Source organism: Pelophylax lessonae, assembly GCF_965119305.1.
Source record: "Pelophylax lessonae genome assembly, chromosome: 8".
Lineage (NCBI taxonomy): Eukaryota > Metazoa > Chordata > Amphibia > Anura > Ranidae > Pelophylax > Pelophylax lessonae.
In genome coordinates this window covers 143,978,381-143,998,522 of record NC_138775.1, presented here as the reverse complement: position 1 = coordinate 143,998,522, position 20,142 = coordinate 143,978,381, and the positions used below count along the sequence as shown (strand labels likewise).

General features: G+C 42.7%; 1 protein-coding gene across 1 annotated transcript in view; it reads left to right on the top strand.

The window, feature by feature from the left end:
* The window catches only part of FIRRM (FIGNL1 interacting regulator of recombination and mitosis), a gene marked incomplete at both ends in the record, with an annotated part of 580,029 nt that extends 578,422 nt beyond the window's left edge, over window positions 1-1,607 (top strand). Inside the window, one exon of the mRNA XM_082265049.1 lies at window positions 1,407-1,607. Within this exon, the coding sequence (XP_082121175.1) occupies window positions 1,407-1,607 (201 nt within the window). The remainder of the gene's footprint in view (window positions 1-1,406) is intronic.
* Window positions 1,608-20,142: the final 18,535 nt, after the last annotated feature.

The following is a 20,142-nucleotide window of genomic DNA, read 5'->3' as shown; positions in this document are numbered from 1 at the left end:
AACATAGTTTCTCATCTTATTGAAGATGTTAAATTGTTTTTTTTTGATGGACTGTAAGCAATAGATGAATTTTTTTTTTTTTTCAGAAGGCTGATAAAAAAAAAAAGTGAACAGATGCCCCTATTTACTCAAGCAAGGGGGATAGATGTACCCTTCCTACTGTGCTATTGTATTCTAACAGCAGTTACTCCTCTGCTGTCAAAATACTGTGATCAGCGCTGCAGCAGATTGATTGAATGCGCTAATCAACGGAAAACTTCTCAACATTCCTGTTTGAGAGAAGCCAGTCATAAGACTGATTTCTCTCAAGGTCATAGATCAAAATTCATCTGGTTCTTTAATCCATCTATGGCCAGCTTAAGAATGGCTGTATACAGTCAAATCTAAGCAAGTGGTGTGGTGGATTGAACATTGTATCTTTTTGTAATGACGATAGCGTCTAAATCTAAGCTTCCAGAGTTCAAGTTACTGCACACAGCACTTTTCTAACAGGTTGAAAATGTTTTTTTTTTAGTTGCAGTTCTTTCCCTTCTCTTTGGTTTTACTGCCGATTATTTTCAGCCAGAGATCTGTTTGTCAGTCATCACCTGAAAATATGACTGTAGTAAAGTTTTGATTCACTTTTAAGTGATTGGCTGGCTGGTTTATAATCTACATCTTGGGGGGGATTCGGCAGCAAGATCTACATGCATTTTTGGATCATTTCCTGCCCAAGTTTGAAATTTTGATTTCCTTAGCTCATTCTGTTGCATTCTCTTTGATATAAATTGATTAAAAGCCCAAGCAGGGGTAGGACATCCCATTGTAATTACTGTGGCAGCTATACAGACAAGAATATTTAGGAGCATAGATCTCATATCCTGATTCCACTCATGTAATGTAGAAAACCATTACAATGACCATTTGAAGGCAGAAAAGTGGGAGCTACTGGTGTTTTAATGCTGGCTTATTTTTAAAGGTTCATGCTTTGGTTCTCTCAGGTATTTATTCTGGCTCCTGTTCTCACTAACAGGTACAATGAAGCCAGTTAAATCTGAAAAGTCTCAAATGCCATTCTGCATACTTTTACCATGTCATTGACTCATTGTGGTGGCTAAGAACTGAAGCCACCACAAGAATGACAGCCTAGGACAGTGATGGCGAACCTTGGCACCCCAGATGTTTTGGAACTACATTTCCCATGATGCTCATGTACTCTGCAGTGTAGGTGAGCATCATGGGAAATGTAGTTCCAAAACATCTGGGGTGCCAAGGTTCACCATCACTGGCCTAGGAGCTTGCAATTTCTTTACAAATGCTCTCATAGTCTCATTTTAAGTAAATTAATACTACATATTTCACCTAAAACTCTAATATAATATTTAAGTGAACTCCGTTTTAAAGGTTTGTTTCTTTGTGTTTTGCAGCCTTGTCGAAAGAGGTCTAAAGAAGACAGCCTGTCTAGAGATGAGGAATATGAAATGCATATCCTTTCTGCAGAAAAGTCACTAATTTCTGTGCAGGCCTTAATAAAGGAAAGTCCTATTCCACCATGGCTACAAGAGAAATTGCATAGCATCCAAAATCTGTTAACTAAATTACAACAGAGTTGTCAACAACACCCTTAGGGTAAGCCTTTCTAAAAACCTATAGGTACAGTGGGAGTTATTATTATTATTATTCAGGATTTCTATAGCGCCAGCAGTTTACGCATCGCTTTACAATGTTAGAGGGAGACAATACTGTTAAGATACAATAAAATACAAGAGTATTAAGAGGGCCCTGCTCAGAAGAGCTTACAATCTTATGGGGTGGGGCAGGTGTTATATTATTATATGTATGCTATTCTAATATACATTGTGGGGTTTTCATGATATGACGTCCATCCTCTGAGCGGTGGCTGTGGTGGCATGCCGGCAGCATTTTCGCGCTTGTGGCAGTATTAAATGGCCCGTTTTGACCAAATACTGCTAATCGCTGAAATGGAGCCTACATTATGTTCCCGATCGTGGTGGTGTGGCCTGTAGCGTGTGATTGCTTGTTTTTGTGTCTTTAACTGTTCTACAGTTTTTTATGTATCTGATCGTCCAGTGAGTGTCACGATCCCGAGTTCGGGAAGTGCACCATTTGAAACTACTATGCCGTTTTCTTAATAAAGTTAAATTTTTTAAGTTCATTTGTTAGCATCCCCTTTTTTGCAACCATTCCTTCGGAAAAAGTCCCTCTATTTCCTTTTTTTCGATCTCAATTGTTGACACTACACGGTTGCGGTGGCTCCCTGCCCAAACGGGCTGACTGTCACTAGTGTGTCAAGCCCGGGATGAGCTTGGTCCCTTTTGCTTCTTTACAAGTTATTAGTGGCCAACTTGTTCTCCATATCACTCTTCCTCTCTCAGGTGTTACAAGAGCTGATGGAAGATTAGTTGGCGGTGTGATAGGCTTCCCCGAAGAGATGAGTTTTCAGGGATCGCCTGAAAGCAGCTAGAGTAGGAGATAGCTGTACAGGTTGAGGTAGAGCATTCCAGAGGATGGGAGAGGCCCTGGAGAAATCCTGGAGACGAGCATGGGAGGAGGAGACAAGGGAGCTTGAGGGTAGGGGGTCTTGAGAGGAGCGGAGAGGACGGTTTGGGTGATATTTGGAGACAAGATTGGTGATGTAGCTCGGGACAGAGTTGTGAATGGCTTTGTATGTTGTGGTTAGTATTTTGAATTTAATTCGCTGGGCAATCGGGAGCCAGTGTAGGGATTGGCACAGAGGGGAGGCAGACACTGAGCGGTTGGTAAGGTGGATAAGCCTGGCAGCAGCATTCATGAAAGACTGAAGAGGGGATAGCCTATGAAGTGGTAGGCCTATGAGAAGGGAGTTGCAATAGTCGAGGCAAGAAATAACAAGGGAGTGAATGAGTAGCTTGGTGGTTTCAATTGTTAAAAAGGGGCAAATTTTAGAGATGTTGCGGAGGTGAAGTCTACAAGTTTTTGACAATGATTGGATTTGGGGCTGAAAGGACAGGTCAGAGTCTAGGATTACACCTAGTACCCTGGCATGAGGGGAGGGATTGATGGTTGCATAACTAATTTTGATGGAAAAGTCATGGAGGGGGTACGGGCGGGGGGGAAATTAACAGCTCAGTTTTAGAGAGATTTAGTTTGAGGAAGTGGTGCGACATCCATGTTGATATGTCAGTAAGTAAGTTAGCAATGGGAGAGGAGACTGAAGGAGTGAGGTGAGGAGTAGACAGATAGATTTGAGTGTCATCGGCGTAGAGATGGTATTGGAAACCGTGATTAGATCTATTGCAGTGTTTTTTTCTTACTGTCTGTATCTAAATTGAGTAGATTGTTGACCCCTCCTACAGATGCTGGTAACTTTGTTATTCTACTCATACTCTAACTTAAAAAGAGTCACTGACTTTGAATAAATATGCAAATTAATAGTAAGGATTAGCTGTATATTTGATCTAGGTCAGTGACGCAGAAAGTATTGAAGTAAAAGAGAACCAGGCAGAGCTGTGTAAGTGTAATTTTCCAAAGGAAGTCAGGCTAACTAAATGTTTTTCCGCACTCTGGTTTTACATTAAAGTGCACTTGTGTTTTGGATTAAACCTGACAAAGTACTTTGACTACAAGTAGGCACTGGCATGTTACAAAGTTGGCAAGGAACTCTCTGCTGTCTTACCTCTCTACAGATAAGATTTTTGAGGCACCTTTTAAGGTATCTTTCTCTCTGGTGGTGGCAGCTCTGCAGTCAGTAGTGTTTGGGCGTGCTTCGTTCCAGAGGAGCAAATACTGCCACTGGTCGATGCCTGAAGGATTTTCTTAGTGTGTAAGAGCACACTATTACCTATGAAGATGACAAAACAGAAGTTGTATTCTTTGGACTCCAAGAAGCATTCCTTACATGAGCTTCAGGCTCGAAGTCGAAGCCTGCCTTGCAGTTCAGCAGGAAGAACTGGACTCGAAAGCCTTCCAAGTCCAGGGAGAGGGTCTCTTCCCAGTGAAAGGGCGCCCCCACTCTCGCAGATAGAGAACTGCTTATCAACTTTCTCTTTTGACTTGTAGTGTGATGTGAAAAGGGTTGAAATTGTAACATCAGACCACTGCTAAGAGGTCCAGATACAACTTTATTCAATTAAAGGTCAGGGATATAATTCAAAAAGTAGCCAATGCGTTTTGGGGGTCTGAGTGCCCCCTTCATCAGGGTTTGACTGGCAATAATGTGAACAAACCAGAAGTAAACTGGACCTACAATGTTTGTTTTTCCGGTGTGAATTCAAAGCACAGGCCTAGACAGCAGCTTGTTTGGCTGTTCACTTTGTTGCCAGTCAAACCCTGATAAAGGGGGCACTCAAACTTCTGAAACACGTTGGCTACTTTTTGAATTGTACCCCTGACCTGTAGTGGTATAAAGTTTTATCTGGGCCTCTTAGCAGTGGTGTGGCATTTTAATTTCAACCCTTTTTACATCACACTCATCCTGGAAGGGGAGAGGGTTCTATTCCAACCTCTTTATGGTTTCCAAGCCAAAAGGAGATGTCTGGTATATTCTGGATCTCAAGGCTCTCTGCCTATCTGCTGCTGTGTAAATGTTTACCAAGGTATTTGCTGCGTTCTTGGGTCATTAAGGACCTAGGATATCCCCATAGTGAGATACCTGGAGAACCTGTTTCTTCTTGACCATTTAGCTCAGACCTTGATAAAAAATGTCTGTCAGATGTTGCAGATCTTTAAATGGTTTGTCTGGGTACTAAAACTTCAGATGTCAGCTTTTGCAAAGTATTTCAATTAATAGGGCCTAGTTCTGAACACCACACATTGTCACATAGGTGTTACTTCTACAGGAGAAGTGCCTGTCATTACATTCACAGGTGGAGTCCCTGAGGCCTCTTGAGAGTCCCTCAATTTGCTTATGCATGAGGATGTTGGGAAAGATGGTGGCCACCTTTTTGATGTGGTTCCATATTCCCAGTTCCACTCTGGGGAGTTGCAACTCAACATTCTGTATGGTTCAAACAACTGCCTTCCTGGTGACCCGCTGATTGGCTCCCCTTCTGCCCAATCGGCGTGTGTGCCCCCACTATCTATTACACGAAGCAACATACTGGTACAGCGTTTCGCCTAATATAGCCGACCTGCGGCAGTAAAACTACAACGGCTGGTCGGCAAGTGGTAAATTTGTCTCCAGGAGACACATGCCACTGCAGAGACCAGAATGTTTTTAGAAGTGCATTGTATTCCATCTGCCTATCACTCAGTTTTTTCCTCTCACGCACAAGGTGTATCAATTCTGGTCTGCAGTGGCACCAGTTTCTCTTGTTAACAAGTATAAGTGGACAAACTGAGACGATATTGCAAAGGTTTACATACCACCTTAATACTCTCCGGAGGTGATCGGGCTGCTTGCAAAATTTTTATCTAAGCATATGCCTCTACCTGTATTGGTTATGGGAGACTTTAATAATGTCTTTGTAGCCTTAGATAAGCTCCCCTTTCCTAAATCCTCAGTTCGGGATATATTAACCCAATTTGGTAATCTTTGTAGGGTACTAGGCCTTTATGATCTTTGGCGTATTGCACACTTGTCATTCTGAAACCCACAATTCTCTTTCTCGTATAGACCTAGCTTTGGGGTCTGCTAAAAATCCTACCTTACAATACTTCTACTGATATGCAGGCGAGAGGAGTCTCTGATCATTCTCCGCTATTGATATCGGTTACCATAAGCCGCTTGTTTAGTAGTGCTAGGTGAAGACTCAACCCTTTTTGGCTTTCTCTGTTTCCTGCTCATAGGTTCATCCAGGATGCCCTTACTTATTTCTTGGATATTAATAAAGCACCGCCATTATTGGTTTGGGACGCATTGAAGGCATATCTCCGTGGTCTTCTTATTAAAGAGATTAATATTATTAAAGCTGCAGGTAAACGTGAAGTTGATCGGGTAAATACAGTAGTACTTGAGGCTAAAACCTCTTGTATATTTAGGACCACTCCTCCAGTAATCATGCACATTGGTTGGATATATAATCCAGATTGCAACAATTTGTTGTTAAAAAGGGCACATCAGAAGCAATTTTTTCAAAAGTGACTGTCATGGGCAGAGGGAGAGCAAAATGGTACGTTACTAGCTAATATCGCCCGTTCCCAATTAGGTACTTCTTATGTAGGAGCTGTAAAGGCTAGTATGGGCCAAATTCACACTAGTACTGCTGATATTTTGGAGATTTTTAAATCTTTTTATCAACAGTTTTATTCCTCTCATGCTAATTTTACTGTTGAATTGCAACAGTTTTTGGATCGTAATACTATGCCCACCCTCGCTTTAAGGAACATATGCTGGATGCTCCTCCTGAGATTAGAAGAACTTGAGGTTGCAGTTGTGAGTCTCCCTAATGGTAAAGCACTAGGTCTGGATGGGCTACCTAATAAGATCTATAGACATTATGGTGAGATTAATCTGCCTGTCTTATTAAATACCTTTTAAGGAAGCCATTTCCTCTGGTTCTCTCCCTCCTTCCATGACAGAAGCAACTATTGTGGTGATACCCAAAAAAGACTTTATATCCAGACTCCTATAGACCAATATCCCTGCCTAACAGTGATGTAAAGATTTTTGCAAAAGTACTCCCTAATAAATTAAACAAGGTAATTTCTAGAATAATACACCCAGATCAAACTGGCTTTAAGTCTAATGTCTCCATTGCAGTTAACATTAGGCATACTTTCCTGAATATCCAGACTCCAGTTGATGCATATAATAATAGAGCTCTTTATTTACTTGATGCTGTCAAAGCATTTGACAGTATTGCGTGGTGTTATATGTGGGCAGTTTTGAAAAAAATTGGGTTTGGAAATGTTTTTTGTACCTGTGTTTAAATTATTGTATACTTCTCCAAAGGCCTCTGTCTGGATCAATGGTATGCAGTCCTCTCTCTTTCCACTTCTGCTGCCCTCTGTCGCCAGTTCTATTTGCGGTCGCAATAGAGCCATTGGCGACTTTGTTAAGTCAGACTCCAGAAGTGTGTGGCTTTTATAGGGAAATGCTTGAGGAGAAAGTAGCGCTCTTTATGCTGATGAAACTTCTTTTTCTCTCTGATACGTATACATCCCTCTCCCCTGCAATGTCTCTTATTACAGAGTTCGGTACATTTTCAGGGTTTAGAATTAACTGGGACAAATCTGTACTGCTTCCACTTGACCCACTCCCAAATTTATTTTCCTATATTGTCCCTGTTTAAAATTGTTTCTCAGTTTAAATACCTAGGAGAACAGATTACCAGCCGGATACAGGATTATATCCCCCTGAACTTAAATCCATTACTTATTAGATTTCACTCCCAATGTTCTGTATGGTGTAAATTACCATTATCTGTAGCAGACTGCACCAATCTCCTCAAGATGGTCTGGATGCCCAAACTTTTTTACATAACTCACCCTGTTGGATCCCACTTAAGAATTTTAGGAAGATTGATGCAGTGTTTGGAAATTTTTTCTGGCAAAAGAAAACCCCCAGGATTAAATTAGAATTTTATTTTACATATTGCGGGATGGGGGAGGCATGGACCTCAGGGGTCTTCCTTTTAACATGCTTTCTTTTTTACTTAAAAGTTAAAAACCCATTAAAGATGATAGACACTTCTGTTCTTAAAGTGCAATCAGCACATCCTACATTAAATTTGATGCATAAAGTGTGGCAAACAGTTAAAATTATTTTGGGAATCGTTAGATACACCAGATTTACTCCACTTTGGTCCAGTGATACATTGGCGGAACTTTCTTGGCTGAAAGACTTTTTGAGGTGGGAGAGAGCAGGAATCACAGCTCTGTCTCAGCTTTATTTTGAAGAAACCCTAAAATCTTTCCAACAATTGTGTTCGGAGTTTAACTTGGAACAGCATTGGTTCTATCAATGTTTACAATTACATCATGCACTTTGTGCACAGGCCTTGATTCTATCCACCTCCTTTGCCTCAATGCCTTTGCTTGATATATTTGGCATGCACACAGTTGTTGTCAAAATTTCTTCCTAAGTTTCCTCTTCCATGTAGGCACCGATAGGAGAAGGATCTGGGTCCCCTATCTGATGAGTTTTAGGATGAGGTGCTGCAGAATAGTCAGATTATTTCACTTTCTCCATCCCATAGAGTAACACAGCCCTTTATTTTGCATAGAGTGTATCGTACACCAGAATTTTTGCATAAGTTAGGCTGCAGGGAGAACTCCCAACTGTGCTAGATGTGGCCATCCACATGGTAATCTCATACATTTAATGTGGACCAAAGCTTTGGCATTACTGGCAGGGGATTATTTCAATTTAAAATAATTCATATGGTATTTCCCTAACCTTTGACCCTATTTTGTTTTTCCTGGGATATGTTGATTCCAATACATTGGACTCAAAATTAATTGTTGCAGTTCTAAGATCTTTTTATTGCATTAAAAAGATTGCTTCACGATGGGTATCCTCCACTCCACCATCAGTAGATGAGTTGAAATCCAAAGGGGATAAATATATTTTATTTGAGAAACATACATACCTCTCTCACACAATGCTCTACATAAGTTTGCTGCAATATGGTCTAGTTGGATAGACACAATGGGCCTGTCTATTACTCTTTGATGAGAAAGTTGCTTTTATTGTTCCTTGTGGGATATTTATTAGTTTGCCTAGTATGGTAGAGGGGTAGAGGTGCTACATTGATATAAATGTATTAAATTATCATGTATTAATGTATTAAATGGTAACTTGTAGGCTTAGTGCTGTATTATTATATTTATTATTTGTTTTTGTTTTTTGCGATTTTGTTTACATTTCTCAATTTCTTTAGCTCTTTTATTTTGTGTGACATCATGTCTCTGTTATTCTGTACTTGTAAAGAAAAAAAATCTCTAAATAAAATTTGATAAAATAAAAATCAAAAAACGTATTTTATGTAATCATTGCTCCTAACTGAAGTCCATCAACCTCCATATTAAAGTGATTGTAAACAAGCACCTTGTAAAACAACCCATTTAGTTTAAAATAGAAATAAAAGGTAAAACATTTGTGTATATATTGTACAGGAAGCCAGGAAAATCTATGGGTTGTGTTCAGGATGGGAGATATTTGTCCCAGGTTCATACTGTACACTGATTGCTTTTGTGTTTCTGCTGCGTAGTGAGCCTGTTTGGGCTCTGTGAGGGTTAACAAGCTTAGGTGTAACAGATAAAGCACTCAGGGCTTTAAAAAAATCCCAGGCTGCTTGAGCAAGGGGTTTCACCCTGGAACCAGATCTCTTTGCATGGCAGACTAGGGAAGCAGCAAAATCTACTGAGTGGTGAGATTGAGGCCTCATGCACACTGGACGTTTTTACAGCTGCCGTTTTTTGGCATCAGATGTTTTTTTTTCTACAGCCAGTAAACTCCCCAGCATGTTATCCTATGTGTCCATGCACACATAGGCTGTTATCAGCAGTTTTTAGCAGGGGCGTTTTCTGGCTGGAAAAAAAAAACAGAACTAGTGGGTTTTAAGATGCGTTTTTCAGCTGTAAAAATGCTCTAAATCTCAAAAAAGCTTAAAAACGCGGCTACTCTGCGTTTATCAACATTTTTGAGCCATAAGATTTTGTGGGAATATAGTTTTCTAAAAAAAAATGCTAGAAAAACACTACTGCAAAAAAGCTGAAAAACTCCTTTTACAGCTACAGCTTTCTACTGACGTTTTAACATCCAGTGTGCATGAGGCCTAAGTCTGTGTGACTAAAAGCCTCTGTTTATTTCTGTGTGAAAGTCAAGTGTCTGGGCAATGGTAGGCTGTGGCAGACCAAGTAAATAGGTTCCTGTGTTTTTGTAGTTACACGTCCAAACTGGCAATGGATTATTTTTTGTTTTATTTTATCTGTTTTGATACCTGCACTTTGTGAAAACAAAACTGTGGTTTTACATGTCTGTCCATGCCTAGTTCACTGTGACACATTCAGGGGGTCCTGCACACCCCGCTACTGAGCTAATCCCTTACAATATATAAAAAACATTATAAATACCTTTTTTCGTTTCCTATTTTTATAAGTGATCACATTCCTCCTCTGTCAGTTACATAATAACTGGGGGGAGGAGAAGCAACAGCACACTGAGCTTCCCCAGTGAATGGCTGTGCAGGGGAGCCATGTCAGGACAAGCCTGAATATTGGTGGAGAGCACGCGGAGTGCTCTGAGCATAGCTACAGAAATGACCACTGTGTTTTCTACTGCTTAGTGTTATCGGTTTTTATTAGGAAAGCAGAGAGACTGGCAGGAACACCAGGGATTTCACACACAGGAAGCAATACAAAGAGAACATGAAACTTTCCCATAGATGTACATGGCACAGCAGGCACATATCAGGAATATGAAGTGTTGGGGTAAAAAATGCTTTAATGGTGTTGCCTTTTTCTGAACTCTCTCCAGTTCAAGGACATTGTTCATGAGGATTGGTGATCAAGAATGAACTGCATGTTCAAGACTATGCCAATCTAGTGTTTTGTGGAGTGGTAGAATTAATTTTTTTTTTTTCTCTTAATGTTTGATAATGGTGCAGCTTGGCATTGCATGCTACTGTTGAGTCTGTGGTCTATAGAGACCCCAGGTCCTTTTCCGTTCCTCATTTTCCCAGAAGAACTCCCCCTAATGAATATCTTGCATATGTATTTTTAACTTTACATTGTTCAATAATAAACTACCTTTGCCATGCTACCCACCCCTCTGTTTTTTTATCAAGGTCTTGTAAAGTTGCTATATCCTCTGGGGAAGTTATTGTCTTGCATAGCTCGGTGTCGCCGGCAAACACTAAAACTGAATTATTTATTCCAATGTCAATATCCCGATCGGCAAGTTAAACAGAATTGGCCCCAGGGGTATACTGCTCGCAACCTTAGACCATTTAGAGAATGAGCCATATAGCACTAGTTTCTGGATGCATTTCTGTAACCAGTTTCTGATCTGTGTTTATACACTTTCTTTAATAGACCTTAAGTTGTAAAGTAAGCCTTTAAGACCCCGTTCAGACAGGGGCGACGCAACTTGCTGGGGCGACCTGTGAAGTCGCGGTGCGCGACATGCACGGACTTCATATCATTAAAGTCAATGCAAGTCGCCTCCAGGTCAGCCCAAAGTAGTACAGGACCCTTTTTCTAAGTCGGAGAGACTTGTGTCGCTCCTATTAGAACGGGTCCTGGGCTAATCAATGGCAGGCGACCCACCGCGACTTGTCAGGCGACCAAGTCGCCTGACAAGTCGCGCTAGTGTGAATGGGGACTTAAGGGTACTTTATCAAATGCACTAGCAAAATCCTGGTAAACTACTTTCATTGGCTTTCCTCTGTCTAAAATGTTTATAGTTTGGTTTTAAAAGCATTACTCTTCCTAAATCCATGTTGGTTGTTACTTATAATACAGTTCTTGCATATTGTCCCTTACTATTCTTTCAAATACTTTACATGCTATGGATGTTGGCTGACTGGCTTGTAGTTTCCTGGTATGCATCACTGCACTTTTTTGAATATTAACACCACATTTGCTTTTTACCAATAGATTGGTACCATTTAATTAGTAAGGTGCCCTTTTTTTTATCTCAAATAAAATATTTTTGAGTGAACAATTGAAAAATTGTGCCAGCAGTACAGTCTCCAGCTCAGTCAAAATACAATACAAAATACGGATTTAAAAGCATTACATCCATAGAAACATAGTAAATCATAACCATTAACAGATGCACAACTTGCATGAATATGCCCATAACCCCACACCCCATTACCCAAGGGTAACCTCTAAAACCATTTCGTAATTACCCTCTACCAATGACCAGCCGCTCCATAGTCAAGTCCACTGGTGCTAGACCAGGTGTGTCTAACCAAGGTGCCCATTGTTTATTGAATTTATCATAGCAGCCTCTGTGCTGAAAAATATATTTTTCTAATCGAAGGGTATCCCTCATTTGGACTAACCATTCCTTCGAGTTAGGGGAGTCTGCAGAGATCCATTTGTGAAGTATTACCTTCCGAGCTTGAAATAATACCCTTGCTATGGCCTGCCTGGGTGCATCCTCTATCTGTAGGTCACTCAGAATTCCCAGCACACAGATTTTTGGATCCTCAGGTATATGTACCTGAAAGACATTGGCAATGGTGGCAGTGACCTCTTTCCAATATCTATGCAGCTTTGGGCAGCACCACATAAGGTGAATCAAGTCTCCCCGGTCTCCATTACATCTGGAGCATGTAGGGGATTCCCTTCTTCCCATGCGGAATAACCTCACTGGAGTGTAGTGGACCCATAGGAGTAAATATAGTTGTGACAGACGCTGTGCCACATTCAGGGAGCACTGCTTGACTGCCAGGAGAGCCTCCTCCCACTGTTCCTCCTCCAAATAACCTACATCCCCTTCCCATTTGAATACCACACTCATGGGTTGCTCCTTTAGGAAATTGTTTAATAGCATTGAGTAACACTGGGAGATGAAACCTCTATATGAATCAATCTCGTACATGTAATTGATTATTGGAGCGGGCGATTGTACCCACAATTCGGGCCCACCTTGCGCTTTCACCGCATTAGATAGCTGCATGTAAAAGAAGAACATCGAGGCAGGGAGTTCATACCTTTCTTGTAATTTCGGGAAGGAGCACAGCCTACTGTTAGTGAAAATATGGTGTAGGTGAGTGATCCCATAGGGCAGCTATGTCCAAACTATGGTCCTCCAGCTGTTCAGGAACTACAATTCCCATCATGTCTAGTTATGTCTGTGAATGTCAGAGACTTAAAATGCCTCATGGGAATTGTATTTCCTGAACAGCTTGAAGGCCATAGTTTGGACACCCCTGCCATAGGGGGACCATCTCGCACCACCATCCATCCTATCCAACATCCGGTTAGTACTCATTGTTCGAGATGGGTCTAAATCTAGTAAATTCCATTATCTGTTGCAACTGCCTAACCTTATTCCAAGTTTTTTGCATTCAGGCATAAGTGGAATATAGTTTGTTTTATTTGCAAAACTTAAGTCCCTCCAGACCACATGCCACATTTTTCACCCCTACTATGTGGGTAATTACTTTCACAGAGGGCTTGGTCCCTCTTTCAGTTAGTGGAGGAGTATATGGAACGTGCGATATGCTGCATTTGCGAGGCCAGGTAATAAAACCAGGGGTTGGGAAGAGCCAAACCACCAGCATCCTTAGGTCTATTGTTCCAACTTCACCCTTGGGTTTTTGAATAACCACAGGAGAGATCTAAATATAGTGTTAATAATACGAAACCTTTTTAGTGGGATAACCACCGGGGAGTTGTGGAGTATATATAACAGTTATGGCATGAGGATCATGTTAATAAGGTTAGTCCAACCAACCAAAGACATTTTTGCCCATATTTTAACTCTATCCCAAAATTTGGCAAGCAGGGGGGTCAGATTTAGGGTTATATAGTCCAAAGGTCGAGGTATGACCTGAATACCGAGATACTTAATTTGAGAGGAAATGGGTATGTTAGCTGTAACCTGTGATGTAACCTCCAGGCCCCTATCCAGGGGCATCAGGGAGGACTTTGACCAGTTTATGTGCAAACCCCAGTACGTGCCAAAACTCCAAAATTGCCGACATTGTTTCTTCAAGAGAGGTTGTAGTATCACCCAACATGAGCATAGTATCATCTGCATAAAACATTATTTTTTCTTGTACCTGTCCATATTTAAACCCGCAAATCTTCGCATTGGATCTAATAAGCGCAGCCATAGGCTCAATAGCCAGCGCAAGCAAGCCCAGTGACAGGGGGCAGCCCTGTCTTGTTCCCCTGTGGAGATCTAAGCTGGCCGACATCCTGCCCACTTGCCTAATGGTCACCTTTGGGGTATAATAAAGTAATTGAATCCATGAGGTAAACCCGTCGCCAAAGCCAAATTTACCCATTACTAACCACAAGTACTTCCATTCAATGCTGCCAAAGGTCTTATTAGCATCAAGCGACAGCAACGCTCTGTCACCCACATTATCCCCTGGAGATTGTAAGTTTAGGAATAGTCTGCGTAGGTTAATTGATGTCGATTTTTGTGGCATAAAGCCCATCTGATCATCATGTACGATAGACGCAATAACCTTGTTTAGTCGCAGGGCCAATGCCTTTGAGAGTATCTTAATGTCGCTCTGTAAAAGCGAAATGGGCCTGTAGGACCCTGGATCCAGCGGATCCTTATCAGGTTTCGGCAACAGGATAATATTAGCCCTGGTCATACTCTGAGGAAGGCAACCACTGGCCCTCGCTTCATTAAACACCTGTAGCAATTTAGGTAAGATCTCATCCCCAAAGCTCTTGTACACCTCTATTGGCAAACAATCCTCTCCAGGGGCCTTGGAGTTAGGGAACAGACTAGTCACCCCCCCCCCCCCTCAACTCCTTCAATGTCAGTAGTGTATCTAACATATTTCGGTCCACCGAAGAAAGCGATGGCAAAGGGACAGCATCCACAAATCGTACCAGTTGGTCCTCTGAGTGGGTTTGTTTAGAGAGGTAAAGGGTGGAATAATAATTGACCAGTTCAGTCATGATCAGCTCTTGAGTGGTAACTGTCTTGCCGTCACGATTTCTCAAAGCACTAATACCTGGGCAGGACTGTGGGGGTGAGAAAACGTAGCTAGTAGGTGACTCGTCTGCTCTCCTTCCTCATAGAATGCCAACCTTTTAAAGAAGCGCTTTCTCTCGGCAGCTGAAGTGGTTATGTGGGATAATATAGAAGGAGCAAGAAAGAAACAATGTTCCTTATCCCACCCACTCAGCGCTCATGTATATGCAATACTCCTAGGATCTATACATGTATATCCAGCAATACAGCAAGATATACCGGTATGCCTATATACCCAATAAAGCAGCTGCTATACTAAAGACATAACATAAAAAAAGGGGGTGTGTATAAGAGCCTAAGCCCACATAGACACTAGCAGCGCTAGAAACAGCCCCTGACGAGGTTGATGGTATATAGCAAAAACAAACAGCCTAACAAGGTAGGGAATTGTTATAAAGCCTAATAGTTCATAAGTCCATATTATTCTCAGGGTGAAGTCACACGATAAAATGGGTGCATGGAAACTCCTAGTGTAGTGAAACACCAGACTTCTTTATCGATCACTCAGCAACCGTCATATCCTTCACCTCACCGCTGTGCTCCCCCCCTTGAGAGTGGACACGTACCCTTAACGCTAGGGTTTAGCGCTTTATTAAATCAATAATCCTCCACATCCGGATGGTAATCTCCTCAGGATTCAACTCCACAGAGTAGGGATATAGGCAGCACCTCCTCCTCTTCTCTCACATAAAGGTGGAACAGGTACCTCCTCCTCTCCTCTCACATCAAGGTGGAGCAGATGCCTCCTCCTCTCGTCTCACATAAAAGGGGAACAGATACCCATAGCGTAATATGTACAAACAAGGCTTTATTTAAAAGGTTAAAATCACACTCACATGGAATCGGATGAATTTATGCGAAAAAACATATCCAAGGGGCAAAACCCGGTCCTCCCGCTACTGACGTTGTCCCCACTGAGCCACACGGTACGGGTGATCCAGCCACCCTATCGCGATGTTGCCCGGACTCACTGGCGTTTAGTGCTGGGGATCCTCTGGGATGTCCTTGGTATGGAACAGAATGACCGCGTGCTCACGCCCTGACGCGTTTCGTCGGCACTGGACTTCTACTGAGGGCGTGAGCACGCGGCCACATCACCTCCTCTTTATACCCTTATGGGGGAAGTATGGGGGTATGCGTGGTGGCAAAAAAAGGGCGGGGGCCTCCACCACGTGGGCGGCCGGAAGTCAGTCCGCCGCCAATACGCATACAATCAGCGCTGGCGGCAGGAAATCACTCCGCCGCTGATCTCCAGGTCCGTACATCGGGACTCTGGAGACACCGGAAGTGGCGCTTTTGGACTCCGCCCCTCGCTATGTCCGCCTATCCGGACATCGGAGGGACCGGAAATGACGCTCCTCGCTCGTCCCGCCCTGCTCTCAAGGCAGGGAATAGGAGAGGAATCAAAGGTGATGTTTACCAGCTCCGCCTCCCACTGAGTCCGCCTATCGGAACACAGAGAGGACCGGAAGTGATGCACCTCCATCGTCCCGCCCTGCCCACACGGCAGGAAACAGGAAATGGAGCTAGCTATCATCCACCTATCCAGACAGGAAGCCGGAAATGGAGCTCATAATCAGCCTATCCCTCGTTCTAATACCCCGGAACGGCGCCACACCCCCCTATATGCATATGATGCAAATTCATGGATACAACAAGCCATATCCTGGTCCCACCCCCCTCCGCAATTGTGCTAATCGCTAGGGCCGGCTTCATGACCGTCCCTGCGGACAGTGGGGACATCGCCTATATGCATTCCCTCATATATTCCTTAACAATAATGCATCAGCACACTCTTAATGTATTAATCTATTATCTCATAACAGAAATACAAGAATAAAGGAATAAAGGTATAGTTGACACATGCCACAATTATGTGAAACAAATATCCTCAACTGATACGAACCAAACGAGAGAGAGAGAGAAACAAATGCCAAAACTGATTCCCATCATGGGCCCGCTATTGCCCGCCAGGCTTTATCCATCAGTGTTACATATAAATCAGTGTAAAGATAGTATAAACACTGATCGTTATACTCTCTCACTAAATACTCACAGTAGTTCTTAAATACTAATCATATAACAAGACCTAGAAAATATTCTAGTCTCTGTGATGGGGATATCGCTTCAGCTATAACTTAACATTGCATGTGTTGTTATCTAAAATGGGCTCACTGGTTACAGTTATAATAAAAGAACTGACCAACTAGGTCCTATATTGCACCTATCATTCTCAATTGGGGTGCTCCATATGGTAACACACTATCGGCATGTGAATTTAAACAAAAATATAAATATGCTAGCCATGCAAATGGCCTGATTGACCACTAGTAAAAACTAAGTACCTGAATAACTGATTGAACCCTATGTATTCACAGGAAACTGATGGTATCCGCTAATGGCGTATACCGTTCGCTATGGAAGCTCCATGAGATCTATCATACCGGTATCCATAGGTTATTAGACATACAGATCCAGTATCCGGGGGAAGGAAATCTCACGGACGTATTGATAATGCTTTGAAAAAACACGAGACTCAACAAAAAGAAAAAGAAAAACCAAAGCCAAAACCAAGAAATGGGGGGGAAAGAAGGTTCCAACTGCACATGGACTAGAGCTGATCCTTCTGGGCTAGTAATCACTAATGAAGCAGTTGATATCCAACTCCACGTTCATACCATTGGGGGCTAATGCGTTGGTTTGATAAATCCAGAAGGTTTCTCTTTTTGAGAGCTCCCTGACTCGGTTGGAGCCCCTCCATACCTGTTCCACCTTCTCGATTCCCCAAAAACGCAACCCCGAAGGGTCCTTATTATGATGGTACCTGAAATGTAGGGGAACACTATGGTATTTGTAACCCTTTCGGATGTTCCCTATATGTTCTGAGACCCTCTTGCCCAGAGTTCTCTTTGTCCGACCGATATAAATCAGCCCGCAAGGACATTGTAAGCCGTATACCACATGCGTGGATCTGCAGGTGATTAGGTCCTGAATCTCGAATGAACGTCCATTAGCAGATGATGTGAAGGACGTATACCCCCTCAGATGAACATTCACCTGCCTACAGGCCTTGCAATGTCTACAAGCAAAAAACCCAACTCTGTTATCCCAAAAAAACTTTGGTTTTACAGGTGGGTCGAGAACTTTTTTGACCAGTCTATCACCGAAACTCGGAGCCTTCCGGTAGATGAAGACTGGTTTCTCAGGGATCATTTTACCTATAAACTTATCCATTTGCAAGATGTTCCAATTTTGTCGAAAAATTTGCTCCACCTCTTTATGCTGGATGTTGAAATCTGTTATGAAGCCCCACTGATGTCTATCATTGGGCGTTTTGATTTTATCACTCAGACACTCGCTTTGTGGAATTTTTCCGATCTCATTCATTGTTTGTTCGAGATCTTTTGCTGGATAACCTTTTTCACAGAAACGTGTCTTGATCACCTTTGCCTGTTGTTGGTAATCTGAGTCTGCAGTACAGTTCCTTCTCACACGTAGGAACTGTCCTTTGGGGATATTCCTTAACCATGTGCTATGATGTCCACTCTGCACAGGTAAGTAACCATTCCGGTCCGTTGGCTTAAAATAAGCCAACGACACTAGACTGGAGCCCTGAATCATGATTTCAACATCTAGGTAGTGAATTTTCTCCTTACTCCAATTGAATTCTAGCTTGATATTGTTTCCATTCGTATTGAGACCCTGTGCAAACGATATCAAAGAGGCTTCGCTACCCGCCCATACAAAAAAGAGATCATCAATGTATCTCTTGTACAGGACGAGTTCGTCCCTAGCGGCGGCATAAATGTAGCGATCCTCCCACTCCCCCATAAAGAGATTCGCTAGGCTCGGGGCATACTTAGCCCCCATGGCAACGCCCCTCCGCTGAGAGAAGAACGTGCCCCCATACCAGAAATAGTTATGGGACACGCAAAATTGCAGTATCGAGCCTAGGAATCTCCTTTGGGTGAATGGGATGTCCAGTCGTTTGCACAGAGCCCAATTTAGCGCTAGCAGGGCGTCATCGTGTTGAATGACCGTATAAAGAGAGGCCACGTCGGCCGTAACCACGTAGACCTCCCCCTGCGGTAAATCAACCCCTCTGATCATAGTAAGGAAATCCTTTGTGTCTCTCAGATAAGATCTGAGAGATTGAACACTGTCCTGCAAAAAATGATCAAGGTACTGCCCAATTCTGGAGGTGACCGAATTGATGCTGTTCACTATCGGTCTAGGTGGAGGATTTGTGTCACTCTTGTGAATCTTAGGCAGCGTGTATATAGTAGGAACTCTACTATAGCTCGGCACCAAAAACCTTCTTTCCTTTTTTGTAAGTATTCCATCTTGGTAGCCCATATTCACCAGACCTTCCAACTCTCTCCTATACACAAAAGTTGGGTTGCTTGGCAACACTCTATAGGTGGAAGTATCAGATAACATCTCAGACAGCTGTTGGTCATAAAAACTCTTGTCCAAGATAACGACCCCCCCACCCTTATCAGCCGGCCGAATAATGATATCTTTGCGTTTCTCTAGCAATTCCAGGCCCTCTCTTATGTACCGAGGATTTACATCCTTTTTAGGTTTTATTTTTTCCAAATCTCGGAGGACTGATTGTTTGAACACTTCGACACATTGATTAGCCGACTGAGGTGGATTAAAGAGCGATTTGTTTTTAAGGCCACTATCTTTACCTACTAGGCCATTACCCACATACTGAGTTTTTTTCAAAACATTTTTACTGGGGTTTAAAAAATGCCGCTTCAAATTAATTTTTCTAATGTATTTGTGGATATCCACATAAACATTGAATTTATTAATTGGCCTTTGAGCTGCGCATTTCAACCCTGCATTAAGTATGTTGGTCTCTTTTTCCGTGAGAGTGGTGTTTGTCAAGTTGTATATACCCTTTACTCCTTTTCTCTCCTTCTTTTTTTGGTATTTGAGTCCACCTCTGCATCCTCTGGTTGTACGTCTACCCTGGGCCAAGGGCGGTCCCTTTGGTTGTCTAGGTGGGGGAGCTGGGGCCTCCAAGAGTCCATTTGGGCCCCTACAGGTCTCCCTCTCCAGGGTTTCCCCCTCCTTCTCCCACCCCTGCCTCTTCCCCCCCTCCAGGGAAAAGGGCGATTCTGGGCCGGGGTTCTTGGATCTGCAAAACCCGGTGCCTCATTATACCTATTGTAAGTGGGCACAGAGTAGGCATATCCGGAATCATACTGGAATTGCCCCTGTTGCGTGTTGCCCCTGTATGGGCCACTCGGGGGTCCCTGTTGCCAATCACTCCTTTGTAAAGGGGCAGGGGGGCATCTCTCCTCCATCTCTCTTGAATTAGTATAATGTGTCTGTTCACCCCTATAGGGGGTAGGGACCGCACCTACTATGCGGTTACCTTTTCCTTTGCCTTTACCTTTCCCACGAGGGGTATTTTTCGGCATCGACATTAGGGGTACAGCTACTGGTGCCAATGGTTGGGGCACCTGCTCATAGTTGGTGGGTAGTGGTGGCATCTGCCAGGCGTATACCAAGTTATTTTTAAAATCTTC